General features: G+C 45.6%; 2 protein-coding genes across 4 annotated transcripts in view; one reads left to right on the top strand and one right to left on the bottom strand.

Moving 5' to 3' along the window:
* LOC126011003 (zinc finger protein 106-like) overlaps positions 1–22,820 on the bottom strand; it is a 356,336-nt gene that overhangs the window by 2,126 nt on the left and 331,390 nt on the right.
* The window catches only part of PTPRU (protein tyrosine phosphatase receptor type U), an 86,171-nt gene that overhangs the window by 31,129 nt on the left and 32,222 nt on the right, over positions 1–22,820 (top strand). For 2 of the 3 annotated variants that reach the window (XM_049774626.1, XM_049774625.1), the window contains exons 8-15: positions 2,036–2,344; positions 11,968–12,077; positions 12,354–12,555; positions 12,857–12,959; positions 13,913–14,186; positions 15,159–15,195; positions 15,887–16,025; positions 20,224–20,381. In XM_049774626.1, coding sequence (XP_049630583.1) covers positions 2,036–2,344; positions 11,968–12,077; positions 12,354–12,555; positions 12,857–12,959; positions 13,913–14,186; positions 15,159–15,195; positions 15,887–16,025; positions 20,224–20,381 — 1,332 coding nt within the window. Of the gene's footprint in view, positions 1–2,035; positions 2,345–11,967; positions 12,078–12,353; positions 12,556–12,856; positions 12,960–13,912; positions 14,187–15,158; positions 15,196–15,886; positions 16,026–18,708; positions 18,739–20,223; positions 20,382–22,820 lie in introns of all 3 variants that reach the window. The other variant, XM_049774624.1, reaches the window with a different exon arrangement.

Genomic DNA, 22,820 nt, shown 5'->3' with positions numbered 1-22,820 from the left:
CTATTGGGTAGCTGTCTTTGTACTGAGGTATTGGTACAATAAGATTGGATGAAGATTTGGGCTGGAGAGATAGTACAGAGAGAGGGTAAAGCACTTGCCTTGCATGCTGCCGACCTAAATTCAATCCCCAGCATCCCATATAGTCTCCTGAGCACTGCCAGAAGTAATTCCTGAGTGCAAAGCTAAGAGTAATCCCTGAGCATCGCCAAAAACAAACAAACAAAAAAAAATGGATGAGGATGGAATTTGGAGCCCAAGGAGTTAGCCTGCATTTATGGTCTTAAGCAAACCTTTCAGCCTCATTTCTTTAATCTGTAAATTGAGGAAGAGGCCAAGATTACTAGTGATCTTTTTCTCTCTTGAACTTTGATTCTGGGAAATGCTATTTCATTCCTCATGGTTGAAGGGAGTGAATTCTGGAGTCCTGTCATCACCACTATCTATCTGACTATGGGCAAGTCATTCATGGTCACTATACCTCTAGTTCCTCTCCTGTATGTAAGGTGAATATGGTTCTTGTTTCACTGGATTAAATAATTATGTGAGAGAAGGCATTTTAATGTCCTGAGGAATGCCTGATAGATCTACCTCTTCCCCTGAGTAAATAATAATTGCTCCTGTTTTTACTGCTCTTACATAACAGGTCATAGTCCTCTTTTCTTTAGCAACCAGAGAACTCACTACTTAATTTGGTCTTATTTTTAGATCTACATAGGACCCAGTGGCATGCATTTTATTTTCCTAACATTCTGTAGTATTGTTTAACTGTTTGATTTTTATTCCCCATTATCCTGGCATGTTTTTTTATTTATTTATTTTTTATTTTTATTTTTTGTGGTGGAGAGGGGTTTTAGAGCTACACCCTATGATGCTCAGGGGTTACTCTTGGCTTTGTATTCAGGCATTACATTTAGTGGTGGTTGAGACACCATATGTGGTGGATAGAACCAGGGTACGCTGCATGCAAACCAAGTACCTTAACTCCTGTACAATCTCTCTGTCCCTGAGTTCTTTTTTTTTTGGGGGGGGGGCATGGGGTTCTTTGACTTCTCTCTACCCAGTGGTACTCCTGGTTCTGTACTCAGGGATCACTCCTGGCGGTGTTCAGGGCGGGGCCACATAGGGTGCCTGAGATCAAACTCAGGCAAGAGCTTTACTCCTAGCCCTGATTTTTATGATTTACTGCAGGGGTCTCAAACTCAGTTTACCTGGGGGCCGCAGGAGGCAAAGTCGGGGTGATCCTTGAGTGCAAAGTCAGTAGTAAGCATTGAACATTGAACATTGGGGGGTGTGACCCAAACAACTAAAACAAAACAAAACAAAAAAAGATTCCTCTAGGGCAGGGCCACAAAACGTTGTATGGAGGGCTGCAAACGGCCTGTGGACCTCGAGTTTGAGACCCCTGATTTACTGTATTATATGTTTCAGAATGTTTTTGGGATTAATTAATTAAAATTGGTTTATTCAAACTGTCCTGATAAACCATCTAGGATGATCTTGAATTGGAAGGTAAACTATGCTATTAAAATAATTATTATTGGGGCTGGAGAGATAGCACAGCGGTAAGGCGTTTGCCTTAGATGCAGAAGGATGGTGGTTCAAATCTCGGCACCTCATATGGTCCCCCGAGCCTGCCAGGAGCGATTTCGGAGCATAGAGCCAGGAGTAACCCCTGAGCACTGCCGGGTGTGACCCAAAAATACTTATTATTAACATTTTGGGGGGTTACTCCTGGTGATACTTGTTGTATTCTGGGCCACTAGTGCCTCTAATTATCCCATTTTGTAGTTGGAGAAATTGAGGTTCAGAGATAAAGTAACTCAGCTAGCGATTTGACAACTGCTAGTAGTGACAGAGCCAGTATTCAGCCAGGATTCTGCCTGAGTCTGTGGCACATATTTCACTCCTGTTTAATGTTCTAGTTCTCTTGAACATTTGGATACATAGTGGGGAGGATTTTAGTTCATTGGCTGATGTTCTTTCTCCTGTTTCTCTTTCTGTTTCCTTTACCTTCTCTCTGATTCTGGTTTCCTAGAGCCCATGCGGGCCCCCAAAGGCCTAGCATTGGCAGAGATCCAGGCCCGGCAGCTGACACTGCAGTGGGAACCACTGGGCTACAACGTGACGCGGTGCCACACCTATTCTGTGTCCCTTTGCTATCATTACACCCTGGGTAACAGCCACAACCAGACTGTCCGGGAGTGCATGCAGATGGAGCGGGGTATCAGTCGCCATACCATCAGGAACCTGCAGCCCTTCCACAATGTCCACGTACGACTCATCCTTACTAACCCTGAGGGTCGCAAGGAAGGCAAGGAAGTCACTTTCCAGACGGATGAGGATGGTAAGAATTTTTTTTTTTTGATGGTAAGAATTTCTGCCTTGATTCTCACAGCTCAGAGTGCCTCTCACAGGTATCCCATCTCTGAGAATTTTTTGCTTAGGATTAAATCTACTGTATAACAACCAAGTCATGATAGCTGTCATTTATTCCAAAGAAGACTTTGGGTAAAGTGATAGAATTTCTTCTTTAAATGTTTGGCATAACTCAGCAGGAAATAATTTGAACCTGGACTTTTCTTTGTGGTAAGGTTTTTAAAGAACTGTTTTAATGATAAAAATTACATTATAAATAGATCTTGGACTATCCAGATTTTCTATTCCTTTTTGGTTGGGATGCACACCCAGAGTGCTCAGGAGCTTCTCTCAGTGTGGTGCTCAGGGGTTGCTCTTGCTGGAACTTGGAAGACCACGAAGTGCCAGGGATCGAACCTGGATTTCTCAAGTGCAAAGAATGTGATTTATCTTTGAACCATCACTCTGGCCCAGATTTTTTTATTTTCTGAGACCTTTTGGGAACATAGGGGGGATGATTTCAGTTCACTGGCTGATGTTCTCTTTCCTCTTCCTATTTATGTGGGGGCCTGTTTGAGGGGTTATACCCAGAGCTCAGAGGCTACTCTTAGCTCTATACAGGGGTATCACTCCTGGTGGTGCTTGGGGGGCCATTTATGGTGTTAGCAATTAAACCTGGATAGGCCACATGCAAGTGAGAACCTTAACTGCTCTACTATCTTTCAGGCCCTCCAAATTTTCTATTTTTATATAATCTGAGTGTGCTATGTTAGAAGAAATTTGTTTATTTTTATTAAAGTTTTATATTTCTGGATATAAAGTTGATTACAATAGTCTCATAGTTAATGTCTATAGGATCTTTGTGATCACTAATTTTTTCATTCAGAATACCTGTAATTTGTGTTTTGTCCATTTTGTTTATTTACTCTTATTAGAGATATATCATTTTTTTTTATTTTTTATTTTTGGGTCACACCCAGCAGCGCTCAGGGGTTACTCCTGGCTCTATGCTCAGAAATCGCTCCTGGCAGGCTCGAGGGACCATATGAGATGCCGGGATTCAAAGCACCGTCCTTCATGCATGGCAAATGTCCTACCTCCATGCTATCTCTCCGGCCCAGAGTTATATAAATTTTATTAACCTTTACAAAAAGCCACTTTTGGCTTATTTGATTTTTAAAAAAGTTATATTTACTCTTTTTTTGTTGTTGTTTTTGTTTTTTTGGGTCACATCTGGCAATGCTCAGGGGTTACTCCTGACTCTCTGCTCAGGGATCATTCCTGGTGGTGCTTGTGGGACCATATGGGATGCTGGAGATCAAATCTGGGTCAGTAGCTTGCAAGGCAAATGCCCTTCTGCTGTGCTATTGCTCTGGCCCCCTTAATTTTTTCCTTATATGATCTTTGTATTTGATTGACTTTCTTTTTAGCTTTTTGAGGTGGAAGCTAATCAGAATGTTGATTTTGGGCCTTTGTTTTCATTTCAATATATGCAGTTGAAGCTATAATATTCTTCTATGTCTTGTTTTATTGCAGTTGTCAAATTATTTGTGTTTTTCATTTGTTGTCTTACCTATGAGCCACTCCCAGTGATACTTGCTCTAGCTGCGTGGGCCTGAAAGTTTCATGCTTGGGCCAAAACAATGTGTGCTTCTCAGGCTGGTGGTGCTAGGCTACACCTGACAGTGACTGGGGGACCTATTGTCATCAGGGATTGAATTTGGGCATAGTGTGCTTCTTGCCCCATAACCTGTACATTTTGATGTGTACTGTCATCATTATCATTAAATTCAAACTTTCTCCTAATTATTTTTTTGGGTCATACTCAGTGATGCAGGTTTACTCTGTGCTCAGAATGACTTCTGGTGGTATTCAGGGGATCATATAGGTTGCTAGGGATCAAACCTAGGTTAACCACTTGCAAGGCAAGTCCTTTGCCTGTGTACTATTACTCTAGCTCCACTATTTCTTTCTTTCTTTTTTCTTTTTTTGGGTCACAACTGGTGGTGATCAGGGGTTACTCCTGGCACTACGCTAAGAAATTACTCCTGGCAGGCTCAGGGGACCATATGGGATTCAGGGAACTGAATCAAGGTCTGTCCGGGGTTGGCTGTGTGCAAGGCAAATGCCCTACCGCTGTGCTATCTCTCCAGCCCCCAAGCTCCAGTATTTCTAAATTTTTTTGTTTTGTTTTTGAGTTACACCCAGTGGCGCTCAGAGGTTTCTCCTGACTCTGTGCTCAGAAGTCACTCCTGGGAGGCTCAGGGGACCATATGGGATCCGGGAATTGAACTACTCCTTCCTGGGTCAGCCACATGCAAGGCAAATGCCCTACAGCTGTGCTATCTCTCCGGCCCCCAGTATTTCTATTTTTTATGTGTTTTCTTTCACCCTTTAGTTATTTAAAATCATAACGCTAATTTCTAAGCTATTACATGTTTATAATGAACTTTTCATATTGAGTTCTAGCTTAAGTCCACTGTAGACAGTGTACATACTCTATTTTAAGTCTTAGGAAATTTGATACTCTTTTTATGCCCAGCTTATGATACAGTATTAGTAAATATTCTTTTTATACTTGAAAAATATGCATTTGTCATTATACTATTTATATTGAGTTAAAACTTATGAAGCACTGATTACCTGTAAAGCACTCTTCTGAATACTTTTTTTATGTCCCTAGTTTAATATCCAGGTCACTGTAGGGATTCAGGGCAGAATTTCCCTTGCCTCTTGGAATTTTTCTTTGGATGGTTAAGCAAACAAATTAACATCAGGTAAATTCATAGGAAAAAAGAACAAACTTAATTGCATGTGGATGCTTGCTCAATCAGTCCAAGAGAACTTTAGAAGGATACGATGTATTTTCCCCTATACCCCAATTGTTTTGGTGACCTAAAATGGGAACCATCTAATTGGCTAGAGATTACTTGTTCCTGACCAGCTGCTCAGAGAATATCTTGGAATGCCTATTAATAGCTTACAAAGGATGAAGTACATCATCTTTTTTTCTTTTAACTTTATTAATTCCTTTATTTATTTATTTGTGTTTTTTGGGCCGCACTCGAAGATCCTCAGGGGTTACTCCTGGCTCTGTACTCAGAAATTGCTCCTGGGAGCCTTGGGGGATCATATGGGATGCTTAATTGAACCCAGATCTGTCCTGGGTTGGCTGCGTGCAAGGCAGATGCCTTACGACTGTGCTATCACTCCAGCCCTATTTAGTTTTTGTTTTTGGATCACACTCAGTGGCGCTCAGGGATTACTGCTGGCTCTGTGCTCAGAAATCACTCCTGGCAGGCTCAGGAACCATATGGGATGTTAGGGATTGAATCTGGGTTGGCTGCGTGCAAAGCAAATGTCCTACCTGCTGTGCTATTGCTCTGGTCCCTCTTTTTTTTTTTCCGGCCCCTCTTTTAACTTTATTTAAATACCTTGATTGACAGAGTTGTTCATAATATGGTTGTTTGGAGCATTCATTGTTCCAACACCTTCCTTTCTCCATTGTCCCCAGTTTCCTATCCTCCATCCCCTAAATTCTTCCCCTTAGCAGGCACAAAATATTTTATAGTTTTTGTTACAACAAAATGGTAAATGGAATTATCAAAAAGTAGTTCAGTAAAAGAAAATTTGTGAAAATTGTTGTATCGCATAATGGTGTTATTCAACTCATTGTCTGAGGATTTACTGAGCTGTTTGTTGCTAGTTGAGCCTTCTGTGTTACTGCTTTCATTTATTGACCTTGGTGGGCTTCTGTGTTACTTTCCATCTAATTTGCTGTGCTCCCACTGGGCTGTCAGTATTGTAGAATTTGGAGGTGTCACTGCAGGAACTCCAGGATCTGTAGACCTGGGAAGATTCTCAGCCCACCTCCCTTCTGAGGAGGCCCCAGAGTTTTCAGCTCAAAGATCAGTGTACCTGTGACTTTCATCAGCTTGGTATCACTTCTGAGATTAGTGGTAAAGCAGTGAAGCTGGGCTGTTTATATAATGGAGCTTCTGTGTATGTGTATGTGGGGCTGCCGAAATTTCTAGTAGAATTTTTTTTGCTTGTTTGTTTTTTGTCCACACCTGGTGATGCTCAGGGGTTACTCCTGGCTCTGCACTCAGGAATAACTCATGGAAGGCTTAGGGTTCAGGGGAAATTACATGGGATGCTGGGGATCAAATTTGTGTCAGCCAAGTGCAAGGTAAGTGCCTTACCCACTGTACTATCTCTGTTACCCTTGTATAGCTTTCTTAATATTTATCTGCAGGGGACTGATGGGAACAAACATAGTGAGACTTTTTTAAAATTAGATTAGCAGGAGGAAAGCATTGATGAAACTAGGGCTTTGGGAATTTGGACCTTTGCTTTGGTAATATGGCCCAAAATAAAAAATAAATTATTCTGGGCCATACCCAGCTCTGCTGGGTGTGTGTGGATTATTCCCAGTGGTGCTTGGGGGAATTATGCCATGCTAGAGGACCAGACCTGGCCCTCCTACATGAAAGGCATGCACACTGGCCCCACAGGCCTTATTTTTTGTTTTTGAGCCATACCTGGTAGTACTTAGGGCTTTCTCTTGGCTCTTTGCTCAGTGATCACTCCTGGTGGGGCTCAGGGGACTCTATGGGATGCCAGGGATTGAACTTGGGTTAGCTGCATACAGGGAAACACTGCCTACTATTACTATCTCTTCAGTCCTGCACACTAGCTTTTGAGTTTTCTCTTCAGTTTTGGTTTGAATAGTCTTGGTTAAATATTTTCTCATAGAGGCCTTTATATCCTTCTTTTTTCCCTTCATTATGACCAGGGTGATACACTCAATTGACTATGGTGCTCACAATTGTAGTACTTGCATACTTCAGCTGTAGTGTTCTCTGGGGGGGGGGGGTCATATTCTGCCTGTGATAGCTGAGGTTGACTGTCACTCACACATATGTATGTGGTCAAAATGCTGGCCACAGTACTTACATGTCTTTAATTACATTATATACTAGAGATGTCACATTATTTAAAAAAAAAATAGGGGTATTCCCAGTAGTGCTTGAGGGCCTGGGAGCCAGCTCCACTGGCACCTGACCTACCAGTGTGGGCCTAAGAGTTGTGTGCTTGAGTCTTGTCATGCAGTGCTGCCTGAATCTGACTGTGCTCAGGGACCACCGGCACCATCCCAGTGATGCTTAGAGGCCAGTAGGGCTATATCTAGCAGTGTTAAGAGGGGCCTTGCAATGCCAGGGATTTAATGAAAGGCCACATTGAGCTATCTTTCTGGCCCTGGCATACTTAAAAAAAAAGTGCTAGTAGGGGTTTGAGTGCAGTGGGTGGAGCATTTTCCTTGCACTCAGTTAATCTGGGTTTGATAGCCATTTATAATTTATAATTTATAACCCATTTATAATTTACTGTGCCCACCAAGAGTTATCCTTGAGCACAGTGCTAGGAGTAGGCACTGGGTGTGATCCAAAACAAATATCAAACAAAAAGTTGTAGTGCTTTTTTACACAAGACTGTTGTGCTTTGGAGACCACAACTTATAACATGGGGACCTCAGAGGGCAGAGGCTGAGGGACTATGTATTCATTTGGGCAGCACAGAGATCAAAGTCTCAGTCTCATACTTGCAAGGCTGATGCTTTGCCACTGAGATGAGAAAATCTTGAAAGTAAAAAATGCTGCAAATTTGGTGAACATGGGTTAAATATGTAAAAGTTGAAGTGCTTGCCTGGGTGAGGACCTGAATTCAATTCTTGGCACCATCCAGCCACCTGAATACCATTGAGTGTGGCTCTGCTGGCTCCTAGCATTTTTGACCCTGAATATTGAACTCTCTGGACTGGTTGGTTGAGTGTCACTGGACCCTAGGCACCCTGAACATTGCTTTGGAAGTCTTTCCCCTACTCCCCACTTTCCAAATCTTCCACAACGGGAATAATTGTTCATGGAATGAGTTATTAGTATTTACTGACTGCAGGCAGATTCCATGCAACAAGGTAAAACAAAAATACAACCCTGATCTTATGGGAAATCTAAATGAGGTCCTGTTTGGCTATAAGACACTGAAGACTTAGCTGAAGTTATCAGAGCTTTCCTTTCTCATGTTTTATGTGACTTTGGGCTTTTGCAGTGTCTGAGGTTATCTGCTTACACAGATTCTGAGGTACTTCCTGTGAGTCACATGCTTGTTTGCACACCTGGTTGTAGTGTTTGCATGTTTGCTTGTGGTCTGCCATGGGTTTATGCCCTTGTGGCATATGGGATTCACAACAGCAGTGTAGAAGATCACATTTATATACTTTAAAATTTTTGAAAAAATTTGGGAGGGGACACACCTGGTGGTACTCAGAGCTTACTCCTTTTTCTGTGATCATTGGTGGTTTATATAGGATGCAAGTTATCAGATATGGGTCAGTTGAGTGCAAAACAAATGCAATACCTACTGTACTATCTTTTTTGGCCTAGGAAATGCACTTTTTAAAAATTAAATTTTTTTATTTTAGACACTGTGGTTTACAGAGTTGCTCATAATACAGTTATTTCTGGCATTCAGTATTCCACCACAAATGTAAAATTCTCTCCAACCTCGCACCAGTTTTCCAGCCTCCCCAAAACCTGCCCCTGGGCAGGTAGAATTAATATTTTGTATATTACAACTGGTAAACCGGAATTATAATTATAGGGTGTGGTGTGCCTGCTTGTGGGTTCATGCTTTTCACGAATCTGAGGGCTTATAATACTGGTTTGATGACCTCATATGGTGATAGCAGTTGTCCTGGGGCACTTTGAAGGGCCCTGGTGAAATAAGTGTGAGACCAGTGTGCTCATAAATTTTTCTTGCTAGTTGGCCTTTCTTTCAAGAGGTATGTCTATGGTATTAGCCACTTGTGCAGACATGGAGTAAGGCCCTGGTTCATAGCCATGACTGCCAGGGATTTCTTGGGGGAAGCAGCCCTGCCTGGCTTCAAAACTTACTGGAGATAGCAGCCACAAAACCATGACACCCAGACTGTGACAATACACTTTATCTAAGAAGACAAAGCTAGAGGATTGGAGATATAGTACAGTGGATAGGGCATTTGCCTTGCAAGTTTGATCCCTAGTATCCCATATAGTCCCCCAAGCACCACCAGGAGTAATTCATCAGTGTAGAGGCAGAAGTAACCCCTGGACATTTCTGGGTGTACCCACCACCCCCAAAAGAAGACAAAGCTAAAGGCTTTGCACTTCTAGAGGCAGCAAATTGTGGGAAGGTGAATATGAGAGAAAATAATGGTAGATCAGGGTTAGTGAGCAATGTTTGTTCTGTAGATTCCTTTGACCTGTTAAGGGGGTAGAGCTGGCTTAGTGATGAAGTCTGCTCTTCCTGATAGAGAGGAAGGCACCTTTACAGATTTATATCCTGCTTTTTAGTCAAGAAGATTTAGGACCTTCTTATTTCCCTTTAGTTCAGCTTAAAGTAATCCTTATGCAGAAGCAGCATATTCGAAATATGTTGCCATATTCTGCTACACCTCACAAACAACGTCCTTTAAGGCCACTCCATCCTTCTGGTCTTTTTAAGGCCACTGCATGCTGTTGAATCAGGTGAAATTTTTTGGCTCTCTTCTCTATTTGCCCCGAATGTTCCTCTTCCCTTCAAGAACTGCTCACTATTTTTATTTTTTATGTTTCATCAAAGTATTAGTATCAACAAGAATAGCAATAATATTTATTTTTTGTTTGTTTGTTTTTTTTTTTTGGTTTTTGGTTTTTGGGCCACACCCATTTGACGCTCAGGGGTTACTCCTGGCTATGTGCTCAGAAATCGCCCCTGGCTTGGGGGGACCATATGGGACGCCGGGGGATCGAACCACGGTCCTTCCTTGGCTAGCGCTTGCAAGGCAGACACCTTACCTCCAGCGCCACCTACCTGGCCCCAATAATATTTATTTTTAAGGCATCAGCACAATGAATTCTCACAGACTGGACATGTCAGATTGATTCCTACATAGACCAAGAAATAGCCTTAACAAAAGGCCCCTTTTTTGCCTTCTTTCTATTTATAACTTCCCAAGCATAGTTGCTATCCTCACTTACAATGCCAGAGATGACTTTTTGCTTGGTTTTGACTTTTTGGGGGGGTTTACACTCATCGATACTCAGGACTATTTTTTTTTTTGGCCACACCTGGCAGCACTCAGGAGTTACTCCTGGCTCTGTGCTCAGAAATTACTCCTGACAGGCTGGGGGTGGGGGGATCATATGGGATGTCAGGAATCGAACCCAGGTTTGTCCCGGGTCGGCAGCGTGTAAGGCAAACAACCTACTGCTGTGCCATCACTCTTGCTCCAAGACTTACTTTAGATTTTGCACTCAGGGATTACTCCAAGCAGTCTTGGAGAAACATAAGAGATGCCAGGAATTGAACCTGGGTCAGCCACGTGCAAGGCAAATGTACCCACTCTAGCCCTGCTGTCAGTAAACTTAGTTTATTCATTTTATGAATGATTTCTTTCTTTTATTGCTTGTGAGATTCTGTCACATTGTATATGCAATTCGATAGAACTCCTTTCTTTGCTGAATAGTTGATTATGTGAATACAACACATTTATATATCCTGTTGACTATTGTTGGGCATTTGGATTGTTTTGTTTTCACTATTTTACATTGTTTTACAATAAAATCTTTGATTTCTTGGGTAGCTATGCATATTTATGTTGGGTTTATGCTTAGGCGTAGAATGACTTAGTTTTAGGATACGTGTTTTTAATAAGTCGATAATATTCAGACATTTCCACCAAGTGTTTGCATCAATTTAACATCCACTAGTAGTGTGTGAACATTTCAGATACTCTGCTTCCTTGTCAACATTTGAGATTATTTTTTTCATGTGGTCATTTTGGTGGATGGTGGTGTTGCCATGTAAACTGTTAATTGTCATAGGAACATTCTCTCTGTCATTCATTGCCCTGCCTTAGGATTTCAGTCTCCTAACAGTGGTTTATCAAGGTGTTTTCTAGAAGATTTTCTTACTAGAAGACATTCTTTGTGCCTGCTATTATGATTATACTTTAAAACAACAAAAAAAAATGGAAACAAAGCAGCAAAATTACCTGAAAGGGTTTTCGCTAAAATGTTAACCGTGTTTACCTTTGATGTTAGGATTGTAGGTACCATTAATTTTCTTTATGCTCACTTTGGTTTTCTGCATGGAACATATTGTTGTGTAATTAGGAATATTTAGACAAGCAAACATCTCCACCCATAATTCTGGGCTCTAATGCAATTATTGTTTTTATTTCTCTGGCAATTGTCTATATTTTTTGAAAACCACTCAACTGGAACAAAATAGGAGTATTCACATTCTTCCTTGCTAAAAATAACCTGCACAGTAGCGATCGTAACACCTAAGTTTCTGGAGTTCTAGGAAAATGGGCTAAATAATATGAAATCTCTGATATTTGCCTTGAGGCTTTACGTATATCATTACGTTTGGCTGAGGAAAGGGTCATCAGACATCCCACAGATGAAGAAACAGAATCTCAGAGCATTAGAGGAACTCAGGACACCTTGGGGAAGTAGAAATGCTGGAGTTGGAATGTGGTTCTGGCCCTGGCCCACTTGTGCTGCCTTCACCTTCTTTACCTTGCAGTACCTGGAGGGATTGCGGCAGAGTCCCTCACCTTCACGCCCCTGGAGGACATGATCTTCCTCAAATGGGAGGAACCTCAGGAGCCCAACGGCCTCATTACTCAGTATGAGGTGGGTATGGTCTCTCTGCCTGGGGCCTCCTTATGGGAGATGGAGGTGCTGGGGCCTTGAGAGTATAATCTAGCTTTCTCTGACTCTGGCCAATCTGACTGATGGACTCAGCCACAGGAGTCTAGAGACAGAAGAAATGCACAGGTGCCAGAAGTTCAGAACCCCACAGTCTTATAGAGCCTCTTCCCTTTGCCCTGCTGAGCCCTAGTCTAGGTGGGGGGAAGCTGTTCTCTATCCTCCTGTGCCTGCCTACCTACTGGCTCATTCTGTCTCCAGATTAGCTACCAGAGCATTGAGTCGTCAGACCCAGCAGTAAATGTGCCCGGCCCACGACGCACCATCTCCAAGCTCCGCAATGAGACCTACCACGTCTTCTCCAACCTACACCCTGGCACCACGTACCTGTTCTCTGTGCGGGCTCGCACTGGCAAAGGCTTTGGCCAGGCGGCACTCACTGAGATTACTACCAACATCTCTGGTGGGGGTCCCCCATACCTAGCCTGTCACTTTGGAGATAAAGGTTTAGGACCCCAGGACCCCAGTGTCCTGTGAGCAGGGTGGAGAGGGAGCCTCTGGGTTTGGTTGTAGATAAGATAAGATAAGGGGCTGAATCTGGGATCAGGAGTTTTATGTTCAAGGGGTCAAGGCTCTATGGTCAATGGCATCTGGAGGCTGAGGTCAGGGGTTAAAGAAGCTCAGCTTGGAAGGAACCTGGAGGCCAAGTCTAAAGGGGAAGAGAATGCCCAGGCTCTGTGCTGATAACCCTTCCTCTTCCCCAGCCCCCAGCTTTGATTATGCTGACATGCCGTCACCCCTTGGAGAGTCAGAGGACACCATCACTGTGCTGCTGAGGCCGGCGCAGGGCCGCGGGGCCCCCATCAGGTGGGAAAGTGAGGACCAAGCAGGGATGGTCAGGACCTATGGACAAGGTCTTTCCTCTGCCCCAGAGCGCCCCACCTGGCTAGCTCCTTTTGGGTCCCCTTACTGCACCCTTTCCCTCTCTGGTGGGCATGTGATGGGGAAGGAAGCTGTGGTGCTGGGGATGCTCCACAAGCTGTAAAAGTAGCAGCTGGAGAGTGAGGCAAAGGCACTTCTGCACACGACACCCAAGCATCAGGCTATCAGCTTGGTGGGCCATTCGCTGAGATGTGACGGGAAATATTTACATTTGTCAGCATCTACTTGTTTGTTCTTGGCTTTGTACCACGAGGAAGGATTTGGAGAAGTTGCAGCTGAAAGACCCTTGACTGAAATGAAAGAAAAATATACACACTCACAGGGGCCAAGGCTCTTAGTGGGGTGTAGACCAGGATTACAAATGGGAAGAGGAGACTGTGGGCTCAGGATAGCAAGCAGCTTTGGGGTTGGCAAAGGGATTGGGTGTGCCCCTTTCTGCTTGCTCTGTGACTGTCTCGACACATCTGACATTTGTTCTAGGAACCCAGGACTCCCAGTACATAATTCCTGAATGAGTGAAAGAATGAATGGTGACTCTTCTCTAACTCGAGTCCACCAAGAATTAGGGGGTGTTGAAGTGGAGCAGGAATTCAGAGGTTCCAGGTCCTAGGGCTTTGGGGAGTCTGTGTGGTGGTTCAGGATCCATGAGTAGAGGCACAGTTGGTTCCCTGAGTCAGTAGCACTGCAGACACTGCTGCAATAGCTGCCTGTTCAGCTCTCCTTTCTCCCTCTTCTGCAAGCCACAAGCCCGAACCACAAGCCTGAGGTCACCCCTTTACAGAGGATGCTGAGAACTAGGGAGGTTAAAGTTCATGTCCTGCAGCTGGGTGGGATCCCTTACTTCCCTTCATCTCCCTGAGCTCATCTCTCCTGTCCAGTGTGTACCAGGTAGTAGTGGAAGAGGAGCGGCCAAGGAGGCTGCGGCGGGAACCAGGGAGCCAGGACTGTTTCCCGGTGCCACTGACCTTTGATGCCGCGGTGGCCAGGGGCCTCGTGCACTACTTCGGGGCCGAACTGGCTGCCAGCAGTCTGCCTGAGGCCATGCCCTTCACTGTGGGAGACAATCAGACCTATCGAGGCTTCTGGAACCCACCACTGGAGCCCAGGAAGGCCTACCTCATCTACTTCCAGGCAACAAGCCACCTGAAAGGGGTGAGGGGCTGGGAAAGTGGTCAGATGGATTGGGGCAGGAAGGGACCTCCTAATGTCAACCTCTCACCAAGCTACCCCCTCCTGAAGCTGCTCTCTGGCCACACACCCCAGAAGCTCCCCTCTCCCCCCAGTCTGGTCTCTGTGCCTCCAGAGTTTTAGTCCCTTTTCCCCCTGTTGGGACTTTCTTCCCGGACCCTTTTCTGCCTCTGCCTCTGTCTCCACTGTGAGGCTTAGGAACCCAGAATGGTGGGAGTTGGCAAACAATCTACGAGCTCTTCTCCCTGAAGCCCTTTGTCTTTCTTGTTGGCTTTCTTCTTCCTAATAGTTCCTGGCTCTCCATTCTGTCACCCAATTTTCTTTGCTCATCCCATTCCCCTTCCAAAAGCATTGCTTTTTTGTTTTCTTCCCATGCTGGGCATTGAATCCAGGTCTAATGCATTTGAGGTCTATTACACTTTCCCATGGAGCTGCATCCCTAACCCTGCTCTGTTATTGAAAAACTTTTTTTTGTCTTTGTTTTTGGGTCACACCTGGCAGTGCTCAGGCTTACTTCTGGCTCTGTGCTCAGGAATTACCTGTACTCCTGTTGGTGCTCTGGAAACCATATGGGATGCCTGCCAGGGATCAAACCAGGGTCAGCCTTGTGTAAGGCTAATGCCCTACATACTGTACTATTGCTTCGGCCCAGAAAAAAAAGGTTTTTTTAAAATTATGTTCATATTGGTTTACTAGAGTGTAGAAGTTTATATTTGGGGGTTTAATGCTCCCACATCTTAACCCTGCCAAAATGCCAAGGCAATGCCCTGTTTCCAGGCACCTTCCTTTTCTTGTCCCCCTCTCCCCCCAACCTTTTCTACCAAGCTGGATGTCTTTGGTTACAGTCTATACAGTCTATACCTGCTTGAGGGTCCCCCAGGGAAGGCTGGACTGGGCTTTCTTCAGCAGTACTGAGATCCTTGTCTGTGTCTCCAGGAGACTCGGCTGAACTGTATTCGCATTGCCAGGAAAGGTGAGTCCCACTGGGTCCTCCAGTCCTGGTGGAGCAACTTTTCTGCTGTTGGGCCCTGGACTGTGGGACAGAAAAAGGGCTGTTCGGCAGGCCTGAGTTAGGGTTTTCCCCCCTTTTTGGGTCTTTCTCTGTGCTCTCTTCTCCTCCTCAAGTGTGCAACAGGGAAAGCATAGCCCATTCCTCATAAAAACCTTTAAAAGGGCCATGATTGTTGGGCCAGGGTCATGGCTGTTGCTGTACTGTGTATCCTCCCTTTATGGTGAGGACCCTAGATTGCTGGGATTCTATGAATTTAGGATGGGGGATGTGGGAATCCCATTCTAAAATGGCCTGATATTTGCCCTGGGTACGTATCAGGAGCCTGGGGGTGGGGAACCTCCCATTCCCAATCTACTGAAGAAGAGGAGGATTGGAGAAGACGGAGAGCAGAGGAAAGTTGTTTGTGGGAGGGAACACAGAGGTGTGGATAAGGATGGGGCTAGACCTGATTGGGAGGAGGTGAAGGTGTGTGTGTGTGTGTGTGTGTGTGTGTGTGTGTGTGTGTGTGTGTGTGTGTGTGGTGAGCATGCTTGTGTCTGGCCTGCTTTGTCTAGGAGCTCAGTGCATTTGGATGAAGTGGTATATTTGGATGAGGGTGGTCAGTTGACCCATCTCTTCCTTCTGATCCTTTGTCCTGCTTTGGTCTCCTCAGCTGCCTGCAAGGAAAGCAAGAGGCCCCTGGAGGTGTCACAGAGATCAGAGGAGATGGGACTTATCCTGGGTATCTGTGCTGGGGGACTTGCCGTCCTCATCCTCCTCCTGGGAGCCATTATAGTCATCATCCGCAAGGGGTGAGTGAGGTTGGGCCCAGCCCACCTAAGGCTTCTGCCCCTTATAAAGGGGCAGAATGTTTCCATACCTCGCCCCCCACCAAAATGCCAAGGCAATACCTCAGAGACCTGGTGGGTGTGGAAGAGCAATGGCTGTGTATGTGTGGGTGTGTGGAGGGCTGCCAGCCTGGGTGTCACACCTGTGCATTGTGTGTATTATTTCCTAGCTGGTGCAAAAGACCATATATTCTGCCCATTGAGTTGCCCCAGAGCCACTTGTCTGGGTCAAGGTCTGGTTGGTACCAAAGGCCACTTACCTGGGATGGGACACTCTGGTCTGCTGCCAGGGAACTGTGGCAGAGGTGACACTGCCCTCTGCAGCCTGCTGGGCTCTCCCTGTGCAGGGTAGTGAGGACCTGACCTTTTTTCAGTGTCTGGGTGACAGGGGGTAGTGTTGACTCTGCAGCAGGGAGCATTGATCACTCCTTTAGTCCAGAGACCCCGATCCATGGTTCTTCCTGGACCTCACCCTTCCTTGGGCTCCTAGGGCTTGGACTAATTTACTGTTAGTCTAAGGAGTGCCCCTGTCCTTGGCTCAGACACTGGGGCCTTGTTCTTCTGCCCTCACTGTGAAAATGTCTCCCTTTATGTGTGTTTCTCACCAGCCAAGCAGGGGTCTCAAGCCAAGATCTAGGGGTGGGATGCTAAAATCTCAGAGTCCCATACCATGAAGTTGTCAGGTAGTTTGTGGACTGTTCATCTCATGGATTTCACATGTATTTTAAGGCAAAGTAATCTGTCTTTAAAAGTAATAAACCATTCGAAGGTAGTGGTCAAGGCTCTGGGTGGAGCTGGTTAGGGGCTTCTGGGAACCCTCTGCTTGCTAACCCCCTGCTTTAGAACCCCGGTGCTGCTTGTAAGCCAAATATTTTAAATCAGTGTTTCTCAACTGAGGACCATATGGGTGCTCCTTGTGGGCAGGGTTGGCTCTGGCTCAGGATTCTGTAGGGGGAGACAGGACCTACTGAGCCCCTTCTCCCTCAACTCAGCAAGTGTAGGGAGCAAGGAAGACCACTGAGTTCTGTCCTGGCTGTCTGGGTTATCATTAACCTTCCTTGTCTAGAGGAGGAAAAGGAAGTTCAGAGGCAGCTCTTCATTGACTTCCCTCACTTATCGATGACTCAATTTAGTGGAGTATTTATAGTTGCACCTTAATGGGGCTGTCCTGGCTGGAGATCCAGCTTCTCTCTTCTGTAGTTACTGGGTGGCCGGGCATTCAGGTATTGTCAGAAAGCAGAGAAGGGCAGAGAAGAGCAGGAGCTGGGTGAGGGGAAGAGAGAGGGAAAAGCAGGCTATAAATCAGTGAGAAACAGCCAGGAGGAACCTGGGCTTCTGCAGTGGTGCTTGGGAGTCCCAATATTCAAGTGGAACCCCAAAGGCCTTTGGTGCTGGGCTCAATCCTGTCATCCTGCATGTACACCACATGCAAGTTTTTTACACCACTTGAGTCACAACCTGTTTCTCTTTTGAAGTCTTATTTCAACAGGGACCAAAGAATGCTCTTCCTTCAGCCAGTCACTCCCCCACCTTTTTTGTGCCCCCACCCTCACCTTCCACTTTTCTCTCCTTCCTTCCATTTACACATCTATGGGTAAGGAGACTGTTCCTTGGGGTCCCTGCTGATGGCTGAGGGTAGTGGGTGGAAATTCCTGAGTATGGTGGGGACTTGATGCTTGGACAGGGACTGGACTCTGACACTGACATCAGATACAGTGGGAAGACAGAGGCTCAGAACTGAGCCACCACCTGGATAGGGTCTCCACTGCTCTGCCCGTCTTGCAGGGTGTGGCTGCAGTGTATAGCATCTAGACTGTGTGCCATGGGGGTGCCCAGGAGGGAGCCCCTGGATTCTTTACTGATCACGCCCCACTGGATCCTGGCTCAGCCTGCAGCTCCTCAGTCCTGCATGAGTGGGTGCAAAGGGTTGTCTCTGCAGGGCAGGGACACAGGAACTGGGGCATCTGCAGGATGGGTACCAATCTTGGGAGCGGTTCTCTGTGAGGGTGTGAGTAGGGCTATTTGTGGATGTATGCTTTCATTCATTCATGGATGTGTATGAATATGCTGTATGGGGATGTGTTGGCGAGAGTCATGTGTGTCATGGTACCTGCTAGCATGTCTGAACATGTGAGCATATGTTTCTGTGGCACCTGTGAACATGTCTGAGTGTGTGGATGTATGTTTTATGGTGCCCATGGATGTGTCTGAGTATGTGAGTGTGTGTAATCTGTGGTATTACTAGCATGTCTGAGCATGCAGGTATGTTTTTCTCTTGGTGTGTATATGAAGTTGTCCTTTTGGCTTCTCTGCATCCCTAACCCCAGTAGCTGACCTGGGACCAGCTTCTAGTCCTTAGGGACTGAGTTAGTTTATCTTTGGACCCAGGGAGTCTCTAGGACCCACCTCAACTCGCTCAGCTCCTCCCTGCTTGTTGGGGGGTGGGGGAGTATAGCCCCTCTGCAAGCTGTCTGCCTTGTCCCTGTCTGCAGACCTGCATTGTGTGTGTGTGTGTGTGTGTGTGTGTGTGTGTGTGTGTGTGTGTGTGTGTATGGTACAGCCTCTCTGTAAGCTGCCTGCCTTGGCCCTGTCTGCCGGCCTGCAGGGGCGCCGTGTCCACACTGCCATTTCTCTTTGCACGCTGCAGGAGGGACCACTATGCTTACTCCTACTACCCGTAAGTAGCCTGATCCCCATAATCCCCTCTGACCTGGCCTCCCCTGCCTGGCCCAGGGCTCAACTCTCAGAGTCCCTGTGTCTGAGTTCCCCTCTGCTGCTTCTTCCCATATCCTCCCCTCCTCCACGGAAGCTTCAGCACTGTCTGGGCTCAGGCCTATCACCTCCCTGGGCTGCTTTCTCTGTTCAGACTGGTCAGATCCCATTTTCTGTAGTGTCCTCAATGCAGCTCTGTCCCAGCCCCTTTCCAGGTCCCCATGGTGCAGGAAGTGAGTGCCCACTTGTCACAGAGATGGACCCAGGCTCAGAGAGATAGGTAGTGCTAGACCTGATGACAGCATATCCTCTGATTCACATCCTCTTTATGTGACTTTGTCTTCTGTGAGTCTGCAACCTTTTAGAACATTCTACACACCTGTGCTGGCTCCCAGGCTTCTAGAGAGGATCTCTTGGTCCAAGGCCAACCCAAAGGAAAGACTTTTTTCTCCCTCTTCTTGCTTTCTCTGCATGCATCAGGTTGCAGTGACATGGGGTCACATTAATAATGTTCTAGGAGCTGAGACCCTGTCAACTCTCAAGTCTCCCACTGGGCTGCCATGGGAATCTTCCCTGACAAGGAACCTCACTCCTAGGAGTGCATGAATTGTGAAGCAGATGTAGGATTTTCCCAAATGTCCATAATCACTCCCTCTGCTCCATGAGTTACAGCTCTATGCTCTGGGATCAATCTCCTGTGGATTCCCTTGGATGTTGTTTGTGCTGTTTCCTGAAGCCTTCCAGAGGACTTGGGGACCAGATATGAACTCCTTACTGGAGCTTCTTCTGTGTTGGGTGTTGAACACCTGTTGGGACATGCTGAACCTATTCTCTATGCATGGCTCATTTGTCTCCATGCTGTGCTGATGTGACCTTTTCTCCTTCTGTCCTCTTCCCACCTGTTCTCCTCTTCCTCTTCACCCCAATTTCCTCCCACTCTCCTCTTCTTACTCTGCACCCTAATTCTAGTTAATAGTGGGCTGGAGCCATGGCAAGCTCTTCATAAACTCTGCATAGATCTCTACCAGGCTGAGCCAAGTGTGCCTGTTTCAGAGGACTGATGTCATCCTTATTGTTGGAAAAATATTTCCAGAGTGCACTGTGGGAAAGAGGATGGGTTTTGGAGACTGGGACTGGAGCAGGAACAGTCACCTAAGTTTTCAATGGGCTGGCTGCTGTGACATACAGATAGACTTCCAGAGCTAGCTCGATGTGAGCTAGGTCCCATGCACAGTGCCCTTAGTTTTGGGCTGTGCTGGTCCCCTGTGGGGGAGGCTGCATTTCTCTGGGTTGGGTGAGTGAAGGATAGATAGAAACTCTAGGGTGCTGCCCAATAGCTCCTAGCCTCTGATCATCTCATCCCCCCAGACCCTAGTTCTGGTTCTCTCTCTTCACTTCTTGATGCTGTCTTGTTCTGCTCAGACTCGAGTTTCTTATCTGCTCTTTGCAGGAAGCCAGTGAATATGACCAAAGCCACTGTCAACTACCGCCAGGAGAAGACACACATGATGAGTGCCGTGGATCGCAGCTTCACAGACCAGAGCACCCTGCAGGAGGATGAGCGGCTGGGCCTGTCCTTCATGGACACCCATGGCTACAGCCCACGTGGTGAGTGTCCTATCTCTGGTCTTCTGTGGGGCTCTGGGGCCCCAGTGCATCCTAACCCCCATCACGTGAGTGCTGTGGCACTATGAACAGATGCTTCTGCTGACTTCAGCTCTAGCTCTAGCAATATAATATAAAGTAGACCCAGGTGTTGTTACCTTTGACCATGTTGGGCTGACACTGGGATTGAATGATGGTCCCAGGCATTCTGGAGAGGGTGATGTTCTGCTATCAGAGCAGTCTCTCTTATTATGTGAGAATCAGAATGTCTGTGGCTTTTCAAAGGAAGACTCTGGAGAAAGACAGACCTGAGCTTGAAGCTCAGGTTCCCTTTGCTGTGTGTCCTGGGGCAAGTCTCTTTACTTTTCTGGATGTCTGATTACGCATGTATGAAATGGGACACTTGTCATCTCTGCTGGTTGCTGCTGGAAAAATAAAGAAGATCGGTGTACATCATTCAGCAGCAGCGAGAGAGAATGAGCCAGTGCTGTGTGCTAAATCGCTTCATTGCATGTCTCTTTATTGTAGCGAGTGTTGTTCTTTACAGGGGAAAATGTGTGATGCTTATGAAAATCATACAGTGATGATAATACAGTAAACACTGGTGAAACTCACTGGAGTAATTAGAACATCATCTGGGAGCGCTCTAAGCATGCCCCCTACCTTCCTCATAAGCCTAAGTGTTCCCCTAAAATTTGTATATGTAACAATCTCCCTTTTTTATTTTTAAAACTCTCTGTGCATATATTCCCAAATAGTGCTTTGTATAATTTGGCTCATTTTTGAGCTTTGGAGATATGAGATAACTTTAGTTTTCAGCATAACACCATATCTTTAATATTTACCCAGGTGGTTGTTCTGCTGTAACTCATTTATTTTCTCTGATGTCTAGTTTTCCATTGTGTGATTACATCACAATTTATTTCTTTTTTTTTTTTTTTTTTTTTTTTTTTTGGTTTTTGGGTCACACCTGGCAGTGCTCAGGGGTTATTCCTGGCTCCAGGCTCAGAAATTGCTCCTGGCAGGCACAGGGGACCATATGGGGCGCCGGGATTCGAACCGATGACCTCCTGCATGAAAGGCAAACGCCTTACCTCCATGCTATCTCTCCGGCCCCACAATTTATTTCTATATTCAGCATTTTAGAGGTCTTTGATTTGCTTCTGGGTTTCTTGTTATTGCAAATGAAGTGGCTGTGAACATTCTGAAATGTTTCTCCAGATGCCTGTGCACAAGAATTTTAGTGAAGCCACTGGACTTTGCTGTCTGTGCTCGCCCCTCTTGCTCCGACAGCCAGAGGGCTTCCCTTCTACCCCGGTTCCCTCCTAGCAGTTGGGTGAAATACTTAGTGTTGCTTTCCAACAGCATCAAAATCTCCCAGCTGCATCATTTTTGCCAAACTGGTTTGCGTAAAATGGCTATTCTCTGTCGTCTTCATTTGCATGTCTCTGATTACTAATGAGGTTGGAGCTTATTTCAAATCATTATTGGCCATTTAGGTTTCTTTCTCTATAAAATGTTTGTTCTTTTGCCTAATTTTTGATTGGTCTTCTGTTGCCTTCTTAGTGGTTGCTATGCGTTCTTTACATATTTGGGGTGGTAATCATTTGTCACTTGTGAATTGCAAATTGCTTTTCCCAATGTGCGTTCATTTTTATAGGTCATTTATGGTCTTTTGGATGAGAAACATTTTTTCTTTTCTTTATCTTTCTTTTAGTTTTGTTTTTGGGCCACACCCAGCCGTGCTTAGGGTTACTTTTTGGCAGGTTTGGGAATTAAGCCTTGGGTGCAGGGAATGGGACCTGGATGAGTGGCATGCAAATTTAATTCCCTTCCTGCAGTTCTTTCTCTACCCCTTGAATAAACAAGTTTTAAAAATTTCACTCAAGTTCAACTCGTTAATCTTTTCTTTTCTCTTTTGATCATACCTAGTGGTGCTGAGGTATCATTCCTGGCTGTGCCAGGATCAAACCTGGGTTGGCTCTGTGCAAGGCAAGCACCCTACCTCTGTACTGTCTCTCTAGTCCACATCAGCCTCTTTTTTTTGATTTCTACCTTTGATGTATACTTAATAATTTGCCATACTATCTCTCTGGTCCACATCAGTCCCTTTTTTGATTTTTAACTTTGGTGTATATTTTATAATTCTTACAGAAGGTTGTCAGGTGTTTCCCTCTTCCCTTCCCTTTGTTGAAGTCTTAGTGGCCAGGAATCCTGTGCATGCTTCACCATGGTGGTCACACACTTCAGCTGAAGCACTTCCTGGGGATAATATCAGATTGCACACTTGGCTCTGTGCTCATTGGGGTTCATACTATGTTAACTGCAGTTCTTGCACCTGTGCTTAATGGGGAACATATTCTTTAGAATGGTGGTGCAGTCCTCACTGAGAGGTTGCTGAGTGGTTCACATATATACTCTCCAGGTATTGTATTCCTGACT

Source organism: Suncus etruscus, chromosome 6, assembly GCF_024139225.1.
Source record: "Suncus etruscus isolate mSunEtr1 chromosome 6, mSunEtr1.pri.cur, whole genome shotgun sequence".
NCBI lineage: Eukaryota > Metazoa > Chordata > Mammalia > Eulipotyphla > Soricidae > Suncus > Suncus etruscus.
This window is presented reverse-complemented; position numbering and strand designations above follow the sequence as displayed.